The sequence below is a fragment of the Lepisma saccharinum genome, chromosome 26 (assembly GCF_977018435.1).
Source record: "Lepisma saccharinum chromosome 26, izLepSacc3.1, whole genome shotgun sequence".
Taxonomy (NCBI): domain Eukaryota; kingdom Metazoa; phylum Arthropoda; class Insecta; order Zygentoma; family Lepismatidae; genus Lepisma; species Lepisma saccharinum.
The window spans coordinates 5,118,819-5,132,941 of record NC_139254.1 but is presented as its reverse complement, the minus strand read 5'-3'; the positions used below and the strand labels follow the sequence as shown (position 1 = coordinate 5,132,941).

At 40.5% G+C, this 14,123-nt stretch overlaps 1 protein-coding gene across 7 annotated transcripts in view; it reads right to left on the bottom strand.

Moving 5' to 3' along the window:
- Stacl (SH3 and cysteine-rich domain-containing protein) overlaps nucleotides 1-14,123 on the bottom strand; it is a 908,463-nt gene that overhangs the window by 305,255 nt on the left and 589,085 nt on the right. For all 7 annotated transcript variants that reach the window (XM_083112374.1, XM_083112375.1, XM_083112377.1 and 4 more), the window contains exon 2: nucleotides 11,456-11,564. In XM_083112374.1, coding sequence (XP_082968500.1) covers nucleotides 11,456-11,564 — 109 coding nt within the window. The remainder of the gene's footprint in view (nucleotides 1-11,455; nucleotides 11,565-14,123) is intronic.

Below are 14,123 nucleotides of genomic sequence, written 5' to 3'. Positions count from 1 at the left end.
CGCCCTCTGCGCGTGTGTTGTGATGGGTTACCGTGTACCAATTTTGTTTTAATTCCATTTCATGCTCAGAAAGGCTACCCGAAGTGGGACCTACAGTTGAAAGTGGGATCCGAACCACTAGGCAGTTGTGTCTCCACCAGGAATCGAACCTGGGACGCCGTGATTATTGGGGGTTAACGCGTTCATGGCTTTACAGTTTTGTGAATTGAAGGAAGCCAAGGTGAGAAAAATGTGAAGAAATGTCTTCTACACGGAAGTAACTATGTGTGTGTATGTATGTATGTAAAACTTTCTAACACATCCATTTTCCTACCTTCATTTTATCATCATTACGTTGAATTTTGCACCAGTGATTTTTCACTACGTTCTAGGTCACGTCACTTTGAGTCGTAAAGTATTGTCTGTAATTCAGTTTTAGTATAGTTTTTAGCCTCTCACCCAAGAATTTTTAAGGTGGGAGAAGGGAGGTGGGACTCAACTTCGGGAAAAAATATTGCGAGTTCAATTGAGAATACGAAAATGGAGCGGAATGATTATATTGCTACAATATCTTCAGGAAAGTAAAGCGTAAAATTGAATTCTGCCTCTGAGTGAGTCCATGATATTGTTTATGTTTGAAGGTAATATATTAAACATGACTATCAGCATAACCGAACGCATATAATGAGATGATTTATTAGTGTTACCAGACTAAAGGTGTGGAGTGCGGCCTGTTGCCTCTTTCATAACGGAATTCCACATGTAAAAATTGATCAGCTCTTATTGCTAGTAACCATTATAGGCTTAGACCAAATTCTGGCGTTTATATTTCAATTCACTTCCTCAACAAATCCTTTCTCGATTGACTAGATTTTAAGCGGAGCGTCATTCAGTTGTTTGTGAGTGTTCTTTTTGCAGAAGCAACAGCAGCTCGCTCGCACCCACAGTGCCCCGCCCACTCGACGAGACGCGTTGTCTGTGCAGTGCAGAACAGTGTTGCCTCTCTATTCGATCTTTGTATTCTCCTTTGCCTGCCACTACACACACAATTCAGACAATTCTTCCCATGCAACAAATGGAAAAGCAATCAGGCAACTGTTAAATGGCTCTATTCTAGATTTTGTATTAACACTTTCCACGGTCAAGATATGTTAACTTGGTTCTGTTTCGTATTCCCACAATTTGGCTTCGTGCAGTAGGGCTTTATATTGCAAGCTTAAAAAAAAGAAAACGTAGACAGGTATTTTAACATTCTAATTTTCATCCGTGTTATGATTGTATGAAAGAATATGGTGGAAAAATACACTACTTAAGACAATATCACTAATAATAATTGGCCGCCGCTGTGCCCGAGCGTGTTAAGCCGTCGGCTTTTGATCTCGCTGCCGAAATTCCCGGGTTCGAGTCCCGGCCTGGGTATGATTGTTTATGAGTGTTCATTCATGAATTTTATCATACACTAATCCTCATCGTTGCGATTAACCAAAAGTAAAGTAAAAAAAAGAAAGATAATAATAGTAATAATAACAATATGAATCTAGCCCCCATGGTTTCTTTATGACTGTCCTCTTATCAATTTCATCGAGTCATCATTCATCCTCATTGTTGCGATTAGCCAATAAATGGTAGAGAAGCTGCGAAAAATAAGATGTAAAATAATAACAGAATTTTATCCACAGAAGGAAAAATAAATGCTCCAGAAAACATTCAATAAAGGAAAAGATTGTCCTGTAATGTGAGTCTGTAAACCAAATGTAACTCACGAATGAAGAAGTTTACGTGAAGGTTTCGTCTTCTACGAAGCATTACAGGCTTATCGTCCCGGTGGAGGCACAAAGGGGTTCAGATCCCACTTTAAACTGTAGGTCCAGTCCCGATTAGTCATACTGTGCATTGTGGACTTAAAACACCAAATCAACAACCAACCAACCAATACAGGGTTGGAAACACTACAGTTATAGGTTTGGAAGCACTGCTCTTCTCGGGAACTACTCTACCAGGCGAAACTAGATGATATAAAATTACGGGTTGCATAACCGTAAGGGGGGGCCGTTTCTTTCGAATTCCTGTGTACCGTCGTCCATAAATATATATATATATATATTTATTTCTGCACTAGAGAAAGGATGTTTAAGAGGTGATGAACTGATGATGATTCGAATTGAGAATGGGCAGTAACAACGTAGTAGAAAGAAGGTGAAGTTGCAAAAAAAGCCGTTAAGACCTAAAAAAGGCTAAAAAAGGACCAATAAGCCAAAAAACGCCGAAAAAGGCCAAAAAGGACAAATAAAACCCACCTTTTTCTAGCCTACAATGACCCAAAATGAACATATATTATGTTGGGCCTCGGTCCTCGGACACTAGGAAAAAAGAAAAGGATTTTCCTCAACTTCCGAGACCTACTGATAAGTATTAGAATGTCTTGACAAATTTGTATTTATCGACTGCGTGTCGAATGTCAATGACGTTCTTCCCAATCACAACACACCAAACCCTTCTGCCACTGCACATAGAACAGCAAACGTTCATATAGAAGCCCTATATGTGGATGTATGGATGAACAGCTTCTGCCCGACATGTATGTATGATGGGTGCTCGTTTGGGAAACGACGCGACTGGGAAATTCCCTGTTTTGGGAGCCGATGTGCAATTTGTTCAACATGAATGGAACAAATGTTACTGATGCGGGTCGAGGACAAAGTCTAGCGGGTGAACATGTGGGCCACTCACTGAATACCTGCATTGCTTTTTAAGGGTGGGCATATTTACAGCCAGGAAAACGCAGCAGTGAAACTTGTTCGTAGTGATTGAGGTCATCAGAATCGTTTTTGCATTCAATTTCTCTACATTGACGTCATTCCTTGCAAATCATCAAGCATTTTGATTCTACTGCATGTTCCTCTATTTCCCTCTACTTCCTTTGTTCTGATCCTCTTTGTCCGTGTCCCTATTTCTCTCCTTATTTCTTATTTGTCTCACTCTGTCTCTCTCTCTCCATTAATTCAATTATATACAGCGTGTCCCAAAATGATTATCGGGGTTTCAAGTAGTTGGTCACTCGGGGGAATATGCCCATCGGAATTAAATGCACCCCGTATCTCGCGCAACGTTAATGTTATGGCAATTTTGCGACTTGTTTGAAAGCGCCCTCCGTGGTGAGACGAGGCAGCAGGTTTGGAACTTGTGAGAAGAATCTGAAGCCATCCAGGGTTAATTTCATGACGTAAGAAGACAATTTTTGAGGTAATAATTTTTTGGACGTTGCTGTATTAACAGTGTGCAATAATATTCCCAAGAGAGAAACAAGCTGAATTATATTTGGTGTAAAGATCAAGAGTCAGGGAAACATATCTGCAGAGTGAAACTGCCGCATGGTGCTCAGTGTTGCCAACCCAGTGATTCAATTTTCTGCTTGTAGCTGTAGGGTGATATGCCCACAGAAATTAAGTACAATATGCCCATGGGCATTATTATGATAAGAAAGGACCACAATGTGACTAGATCCAGTGTATTCGTTGTAGTATGTGGATGCATGAAATATGTATCAATTTCACGTCCATGTGTCCAAAGTGCAAAATTTCTCACAAATGTAAACAGTAAAAGAGGCTATGGTAAATTCAAAATAAATGTTGTTAGAAACGCTATGCTTGTCTGTACAAATGATGTTCTGTTTACGAAACAAACGTTAATAATCTTCCAGTTAATGTTGTGTATTATTTTCCTTTAAATATGTAATGTCAAGTATTACAACAATTGTTTCTTGTATTGGGCATTTTACCCTGAACACTTGCCCAATTGATTCTCATCTGTTTATTTCTCACTGGTTCTTTTGCTATATGACTTACAGTAATAAAACTTATAGGTAACAATAACAAAACATGTAGCTTTCATTTGACATCCTTTTTATTGCGACACTCCTTCATTTAGCGAAGCTATAAACCGCCAAAAAAATTGGGCGTATTCCCTTGAGTGACTCTATATTGCAAGAGACGTTGAATGCTTATATCGTACATGAACGATAATAGAAGCTGTGGAAGTTAGCTACTCTGGGCGCTTTTTATTTGTTTACCATCATTCACAGCGGCGTAGGTGTATTAGAAGATGGCGACTCCCACGCAGAAGCCCTTTTGCGTCATTGAATGTGCAAGGCGTGGTTCTGCCGTTTCAGTTCAGCGATCTGGAAGTGATCCTCCGTCCGATAACAACATTTGTTGAGGGTTTAGTAAGTTTCAAACAACTGAATGTGTCTGCAAAGGGAAGAGTTCTGTGTCCGTGTCGAAAGAAAGCGTCGAGAAGTATTGGACTACCGGATGGATGTGTAACTGTCACGAAATGTGCTCACATTGAACATTTATAAGCTATACTGTGCAAACGTACTACCATATAAGCTTTGTCCTTGTACACCACACATAAGGGAAATTAGACGACTATGAAACCCCGATAATCATTTTGGGACACTCTGTATGTGCAGTGCCGTGCAAAAGTTTATCATCGGGTTTCTCTGCGATAAAATTTTTCAAACTACATAGATTCAAGTTTAACTTTTTAGTGTTGGGCAGCAAGGTAGGTGCATCCGTATCAACGGGTTGGACTATACAAAATTTATAAAAATCTTTATTCGATTTTTTCAACTTGGCAAAAAAATAACACTTTTATTCTTATCACCGTAATCCATGAACGCTTTGAGCAACAATCACCGAACTAGTCATGGCTTTTGATTGATTGATTGATTGATTTGCTTTATCTTACATAGCTTTTTGTGCTACTTCTGGCACTTCTGGGGATGAGTGATGATATGATGAAATTGATGAATGGACACTCACAAACATCAATGCCCGGGCCGGTATTGGAACCATGGACCCCTGGCGTCGTTGTCATTGGTATTAACACACTCTATAGGTATTTTCAGTTCTTACGGCGGGCGCTCTAGAAGCTGGCAAGGGAAGTGAGGAACGGGGAACTCACCGCAGACAACAGCGGCGGCGCCGAGAGATACGACGTGGCGGAAATAAGTACTACGTGAACCTCGTTCTACAGACTGCTGCGTTTCTTGTGCTGGATTGGTCGTTTCCCCGCTCCCCACTTCCCTTGCCAGCTTCTAGAGCGCCTGCCGTAAGAACTGAAAAGACCTAATGTTATAGTGCTTGGTTTCAAATCCCTTAGCCTTTATTTATCTTTCTTCATAATCTAGCTCTAATCCACATATTAGCCGGCTTCCTGTTACACCGTTGTCTATTCTCTCTCTCCTTTTCGTTCCCGTACTTGCAATTGCATCCTTCATTCCGCTTTTCTGAATTTATTGTATACTTCTCACTGTTTCAATCTTTCGTGGTTCATTTCGCCGTCATCATATTCTCTACGTTACCTTCTTTTTGCTGCAATATTTACTTCTCCTACTTTTGTGTATATGCATAGGCGGAGTTCTGGAGGGGCCTATTTCTCTCTCTCTCTTCCTGTCTCTCTTTTTTCCTTTCTGTCTTTTCCAGTTTCTCTCTCTCTTTTCCTGTTTCTTTTTCCCCCTCTCTCTCTTTTCCTGTCTCTCTTTTCCTGTTTCTCTCTCTCGTTTTTCCTGTTTCTTTTTCCTCTCTCTCTCTTTTCCGGTTTATTTTTCCTCTCTCTCTCTCTCTCTCACTCTCTTTTCCTGTCTCTATTTTTTCCTTTCTCTCTTTTCCTGTTTCTCTCTCTCTCTTTTAATGTTTCTTTTTCCCCCTCTCTCTCTTTTCCTGTCTCTCTTTTTCATTTCTCTCTTTTCCAGTTTCTCTCTCTCTTTTCCTGTTTCTTTTTTCCCCTCTCTCTCTTTTCCTGTCTCTCTTTTTCATTTCTCTCTTTTCCAGTTTCTCTCTCTCTTTTCCTGTCTCTCTTTTTCATTTTTCTCTTTTCCAGTTTCTCTCTCTCTTTTCCTGTTTCTTTTTCCCCTCTCTCTCTTTTTCATTTCTCTCTTTTCCAGTTTCTCTCTCTCTTTTCCTGTTTCTTTTTTCCCCTCTCTCTCTTTTCCTTTCTCTCTTTTCCTGTTTCTCTCTCTCGTTTTTCCTGTTTCTTTTTTCCTCTCTCTCTCTTTTCCGGTTTATTTTTCCTATCTCTCTCTCTCTCTCACTCTCTTTTCCTGTCTCTCTTTTTTCCTTTCTCTTTTCCTGTTTCTCTCTCTCTCTTTCCTGTTTCTTTTCCCCCTCTCTCTTTTCCTGTCTCTCGTTTTTCCTTTCTCTCTTTTCCTGTTTCTCTCTCTCTCTTTTCCTGTTTCTCTCTCTATTTTCCTGTTTCTTTTTTCCTCTCTCTCTCTCTCTTTTCCTGTTTCTTTTTCCTCTCTCTCACTCTCACTCTCTTTTCCTGTCTCTCTTTTTTCCTTTCTCTCTTTTCCTGTTTCTCTCTCTCTTTTCCTGTTTCTTTTTCCTCTCTCTCTCCCTCTTTTCCTGTTTTTTTCTCTCTCTACTTGTCACTATCTCTCTTCCTGTCTCTGTCTCACTTTCTCTGCGCGTGGCTCTCCCTTTTCCCTGCCTGTGTTTCTATTCCTTTCTTTCTGTCTGCCTATCTCTATTTCTCTCTGCATCTCTCCATGTGTTTATCTTTTCTTGCCTCTTTTCTCTCTCCCGCTCTCTGTCTGTCACTCCCTACACACACACATAAATAAAATATCAGAACTTTATTTTCCCGACATAACAACCTCCCTCATCACCGCCACCATTCAACGCGAGACCTTTCCTCTGCTTGTCACCCACACGAAAGCCTCCTGCCTCCCAGACACAATACGAAACACCTACAGGTCACGTTCGCGAGAATCCTCCTATCGGATCGTTACGATATTTACTTCACGCACAACAATGCGAGAGGCGGAGAACGGAGCCGGAATTAGCTTTTTAATAAACAGGTGCTGAAAAGGCAGAGCTTCCAGCGACCGTAAATATCAAATTATTCCATCTGCGGAAATGGCACATGACGTCACTCGGGCTTCCATCCCACAAGATCGTTAACGATTTTAACAACTGGTAGTCTACGATACGGCCATGCTGAGCTGGTGTGCATTAGACGGATGTATTTTTGTGAAAGGAGAAAAGAGGAGATGAAAAGGCGAGGGGTAAGAAGAGAAGATGAAGAATTTCTCTCGCAACATCCTTAAACGAGCTGAAGGCATTAGACGTAATGATGTTAAGGGACTGTTAATCTAATGGATTCTTTCAGTTTTGCTCAGGTTTCTAGCGAGAAATTTCGGGACATTATAAAGAAAGATGGATTCCTGACGTGTCTAAGCGATAATGGGCCTCTTCCAGGCATGATTAAGTGAAAATATTTTTGGAAAAAAAATCTGTCACAAGGAAAGTTTCAAGGGTCGGCAAGAAAGAAACTGAATCCACGATTCAGAACTCTGATACAGGATTCAGGACTCTGATACAGAATTAAGGACTCTGATACAGGATTCAGTACTCTGACACAGGATTCAGGACTCTGACACAGGATTCAGGACTCTGACACAGCATTAAGGACTCTGATACAGGATTAAGGACTCTGATACAGGATTCAGGGCTCTGATACAGGATTCAGTACTCTGACACAGGATTCAGGACTCTGACACAGGATTCAGGACTCTGATACAGAATTAAGGACTCTGATACAGGATTCAGTACTCTGACACAGGATTCAGGACTCTGACACAGGATTCAGGACTCTGACACAGCATTAAGGACTCTGATACAGGATTAAGGACTCTGATACAGAATTAAGGTCTCTGATACAGGATTCAGTACTCTGACACAGGATTCAGGACTCTGACACAGGATTCAGGACTCTGACACAGAATTAAGGACTCTGATACAGGATTAAGGACTCTGATACAGAATTAAGGACTCTGACACAGGATTCAGTACTCTGACACAGGATTCAGGACTCTGACACAGGATTCAGGACTCTGACACAGCATTAAGGACTCTGATACAGGATTCAGAACTCTGATACAGAATTAAGGACTCTGACACAGGATTCAGGACTCTGACACAGGATTCAGTACTCTGAGACAGGATTAAGGACTCTGATACAGGATTCAGGACTCTGAGACAGGATTAAGGACTCTGATACAGGATTCAGGACTCTGATACAGGATTCAGGACTCTGACACAGGATTCAGAACTCTGATACAGAATTAAGGACTCTGATACAGGATTCAGGACTCTGACACAGGATTCAGGACTCTGATACAGGATTAAGGACTCTGATACAGAATTAAGGCCTCTGATACAGGATTCAGGACTCTGACACAGGATTCAGGACTCTGACACAGGATTCAGAACTCTGATACAGAATTAAGGACTCTGATACAGAATTAAGGACTCTGATACAGGATTCAGGACTCTGACACAGGATTCAGAACTCTGATACAGAATTAAGGACTCTGATACAGGATTCAGGACTCTGACACAGGATTCAGAACTCTGATACAGAATTAAGGACTCTGATACAGGATTCAGGACTCTGACACAGGATTCAGGACTCTGACACAGGATTAAGGACTCTGATACAGAATTAAGGACTCTGATACAGGATTCAGGACTCTGACACAGGATTCAGAACTCTGACACAGGATTCAGAACTCTGATACAGAATTAAGGACTCTGATACAGAATTAAGGACTCTGATACAGGATTCAGGACTCTGACACAGGATTCAGAACTCTGATACAGAATTAAGGACTCTGATACAGGATTCAGGACTCTGACACAGGATTCAGAACTCTGATACAGAATTAAGGACTCTGATACAGGATTCAGGACTCTGACACAGGATTCAGGACTCTGACACAGGATTCAGGACTCTGATACAGGATTAAGGACTCTGATACAGGATTCAGGACTCTGACACAGGATTCAGGACTCTGACACAGCATTAAGGACTCTGATACAGGATTAAGGACTCTGATACAGGATTAAGGACTCTGACACAGCATTAAGGACTCTGATACAGGATTCAGGGCTCTGATAGAGGATTCAGGGCTCTGATACAGGACTCTGATACAGGATTTAGGGCTCTGACACAGTATTCAGGACTCTGACACAGGATTCAGGATTGTCATACAGGATTCAGGACTGTCATACAAGATTCAGTACTCTGATACAGGATTAAGGACTCTGACACAGGATTAAGGACTCTCACACAGGATTCAGGACTCTGATACAGGATTCAGGACTCTGACACAGGATTCAGGACTCTGACACAGGATTCAGGACTCTGATACAGGATTCAGGACTCTGACACAGGATTCAGTACTCTGAGACAGGATTAAGGACTCTGAGACATGATTAAGGTCTCTGATACAGGATTAAGGACTCTGATACAGGATTCAGTACTCCGATACAGGATTCAGGACTCTGATACAGGATTAAGGACTCTGATACAGGATTAAGGACTCTGACACATGATTCAGGACTCCGATACAGGATTCAGGACTCCGATAAAAGGATTCAGGACTCCGATAAAAGGATTCAGGACTCTGATACAGGATTAAGGACTCTGATACAGGATTAAGGACTCTGACACAGGATTCAGGACTCTGACACAGGATTCAGGACTGTCATACAGGATTCAGGACTGTCATACAGGATTCAGGACTCTGATACAGGATTAAGGATCTGATACAGGATGCATCACTCTCATACAACATTCAGGATTGGGATAACAAAACGCTCATACTTATTATCTTCTGAAGCCAGAATCAATTTATTCGGATGACGTTTACAATTTTAAGATGCGAAAAGCTTTCTTTAAACGCCACTCAGGTGTTAATGTGGTTAAAATTTACAGGTGTCAGCATTGAACGCTCTTTGCATCCGTTATGCTATGCGAAGAAACAGGCTTCTAGCTAGAATTGATCTCCAGGGGGAGCTCATGGATTATCGGGGGGGGGGGGCTTTGTAGACCAAGTCCATTTTCGAAAGTTTAACAGTGTCAAATTAAATTATGTTCGTGGGGGGGAGGGTCATTAAGTTAATGTAAAACAAAATTTAGATATATCGTATAAATACTACAGTTTTTTTACATATATTTTAAAACATCTCTTGAATTGTTAATTGACTGTTACTGACATCATCCTTTCCCTTACTACACACTAAGTGTGAAATGTCCCTTACCCACAATGCAACAGCTCTGAAGAAGAGCGTTCGAAAAATCATCTTTGGAAGCAGGTAGTAACGAAGAGGCCTGATTTAGGAACGGGGATGCTTCGATATAGCACTCCCCTCCCTAACCCTTTACCTCATCACCCGTTAATTTGCAATCTGCATATAAATCATAACAGGTACGAGTAACTGAGTTGCAATGCAATTAACTTTGCAATCAACCGGAAGCCTCGGACTAAAAAAAAAAAAAGTAATTCGCACGGTTAATAGTGCACAGCTATTCCCGGTAAGCAATTTTGTGTTATTCTTATTATATTTCCAGAGATATTTTCAATTTTCGGTACACCTTGATTATCTCCAGTACTGAGTGAAATCACTAGTCCATTACATTCTTCTTGATTGCACAGAGCGCTTTTTAGCGCGGGAAAGATTGATATGGCCCTATATTCGGTTATTTTAAGATTTTAGATTCTGATCATTAAGTTTGGATCTCAACCAAGAAATAATCATCAAAATAAAAACCACATGTGATAGCCATAAAGATTTGGTAATACTAATAGACTCATTATTTGATGAGCACATTTCAGAAATTGCAAGAGAACAAAGAAGATGCTTGGTTATATATTATTCTCATGGAAACTTTTTCAAACAGAAAGTACTTTAATATACCTGTATAAAACAATTCTTCGTCCTATTCTTGAATATGATAATGAATTATGGTTCTTGAGAGTCAAGAAATATCTTGAAAAAGTTGAATCTGTTCAAAAACCTTTTATCAACTCATTATGCACGAAATTTAAAAATAATTACTATGAACAGCATCATTCTCAATGGCTAACACAGTTGAATATGTCTGCTTTAGGATAAAAATTAAAATTTTGTACAAATTTCATCTTTCCAAATAGATAGTGAATACTATTTGAATAATATATCTTATAGAATTCCCAGAGGAAATCTCAATTCTAATACCTCTCAAAAAGGACAAAGGTTTAATAGCTGAACTTGTAAAAAGCTACAATATGAACTTATGATGATGTGTAAGATTGTAGAATCCATTGCATTATTTTATAATTATATTTTCAATTTTGTTTCACCTATTTTGACATTGTGATGTACCTGGTTGTCAAATCGTGTCAATCACTTAAATAACACTGCTACCCCGTTTTTCTTCCAAAACGAAAGTTTCACGATGCAGAAAACGCTGCCATCTGTCCATAAAAGCTACAACTAACATTACTGCTATATTTTTATTGATAAGAAACAGAAACTATTTATTGGCATCATTGTTCTACTCACTACTACATATAGTCTATTATTTTCACTTTCAGAGCTTGTTACAGTGAGATTTCTTCAGCCAAGAAACTGAACATGGAACTTACCTTTCTTTCCTAAGATCTGCATTTTTCTTTCTGTAGTTCTCTACGAGTAATTGTAGTTCTTCTGCATGCTGCTCGTATATCTGGGACAGCTGAGTAGTGAAGTCAGACACTGGAGAGAGAGAATAAAGTGACATCTATGAGAATTAAAAACAAACAAACGCTCACAGCACAACGCATGACATTTTGCACAGTTTTTACATTACTGTCGGTCTCTACATTGAAATGTAGGTGTTTGAAGAAAATATAAGTAGGGATTTAAGTTTGAACCGATACCGATACTCTTTCCGATACTCTAACCGATACCGATACTCTAACTGATACCGATACTCTTACCGATACCGATACTCTAACAGGTACCAATACTCTAACCGATACCGATACTCTAACAGATACCGATATTCTTACTGATACAGATACTCTAACCGATACCGATACTTTTACCGATACTCTAACCGATACCGATACTCTAACAAGTACCAATACTCTAACCGATACCGATACTCTTACCGATACCAATACTCTAACCGATACCGATACTCTTACCGATACCGATACTCTAACAGATACAGATATTCTTACTGATACAGATACTCTAACCGATTCCGATACTCTTACCGATACTCTAACCTTTACCGATACTCTAACAGGTACCAATACTCTAACCGATACCGATACTCTTACTGATACCGATACTCTAACAGATACCAATACTCTAACCGATACCGATACTCTAACCGATACCGATACTCTAACCGACACTATAACCGATACTGATACTCTCACCGATACCAATATTCTTAGCCATACCGATACTCTAACCGATACCAATACTTTTACCGATACCGATACTCTAACAGATACCAAATCTCTAACCGATACCGATACTCCTACTGATACCGATACTCTAACAGATACCAATACTCTAACCGATACCAATACTCTAACCGACACTATAACCGATACTGATACTCTCACCGATACCAATATTCTTAGCCATACCGATACTCTAACCGATACCAATACTTTTACCGATACCGATACTCTAACAGATACCAATACTCTAACCGATACCGATACTCTAACCGACACTATAACCGATACCGATACTCTCACCGATACCAATACTCTTACCGATACCGATACTCTCACCGATACCGATACTCTAACAGATACCAATATTCTTACCGATACTTAAAACTAACAATGAAAAGGTTTTCAAAATATTGATTAATATTAGGGAGAGATTATTTAATTATAATCATCAATTTAAAAGAGTTTTTATTTAAAATATTAAGGAAATACATCAGAATATCAAAATACCTGTTTTGTTAAAATATTGGTACAAATCAATGGAAACTTGGAATGTTGCATAACTTGCAGGATAGACTCCGCGGAAGCGTCACGTGATATTTTTGCGGACCCGCGAACGATCAAAATGCCGCCAAGCATCGGCCTGTATCGGTAAATAAAATGCAATCGATATCTTCTGATATCGATACATCGGTGTCAGCTCAGTAAGAAAAATACGTTATTTCACAGGAAACTCACTCAAATAGCACTCGTATTTCAAAATGAAAGATAGGTATTTTTAAACCGTCTGTCATGGGCTGAGGGTGTTCAGTTCGATGGAACAAGCTAAAATATTGTCCGAGATAGACGTGAGATCGAAGGGGAAAAGTGTATGTAATTCTAGTGAAAGGCAACACGACTGCATTCGCCCGGAAGCCACCGTGAATGAAAAACCACGGTGAAATCTCATTAGCGGAGTCTGAATTCGAAGGTGTCCCGACAAAACGTACCACTTGGGTTTTTGCGACGAAACGTACCACTCAGATACACAAATGTACCTGTGAAGGATCCAGTAATAACTTCAAAACATTTACTCCGCGGCAAAACGTACCACTTCAAGGAAAACGCCTGATCTTACGCTTGACATTCCAATAGGGTGCGCTATCTGCCACCCGAATCAGCACCCAGCTAACTTGACCTTGAGTTAGGTTATAGGTTGATGCTCCCAAATTGGCAGCCATATCTGCGATTCGCCAAGTGTTTCCTTCCAGAGGCCTGCACAAGATCTGGAGCAGACCCGTTCGCGAGACATCGCTCCTGAAATGCCATGCAACCTGCGCAACATCCTCGCTTGAGCAGCTTGTATGCCCACCTGCCCAGATCGTTCCTGGCAGGCATTGTAGACCCGCCGGGTACCCGCAGTCTTACGATACCTAGTAGGTCTCAGTTCGTTCTTTCCATCAACTGCATGCCCCTCCCTCTGCATGACGTAGTTGCTTCGAGTAGAAACGGCGCCGGACCCACACCGTTCTGCAATGTTGCCAACTGCACTAGATTTTTACTACTTAAAAAAGGGAACTCAAAGCTTCGTAAGCCACATCACCAATGAAATGAGATTTACGAATGTTGCTACCCCCCCCCACCCCCCCCACACACACATTGAAATAGGTTTTCCGTGGCACAGGATCCATAAGTATATGTCGTAAATAAGCAATATACGTATATATAGTGATATAGGGCAGGACTGAAACATGTCACGTTCGACGCTGAGGTCGCGAGTCAAACAACACACTGTTCTACTGTGAACACCAGGGCCGTAGCCAGCCAGGGGCATTGCCGTTACCCTCGTTTGGGGGGGGGGGGGCAAGTACTTGGATAA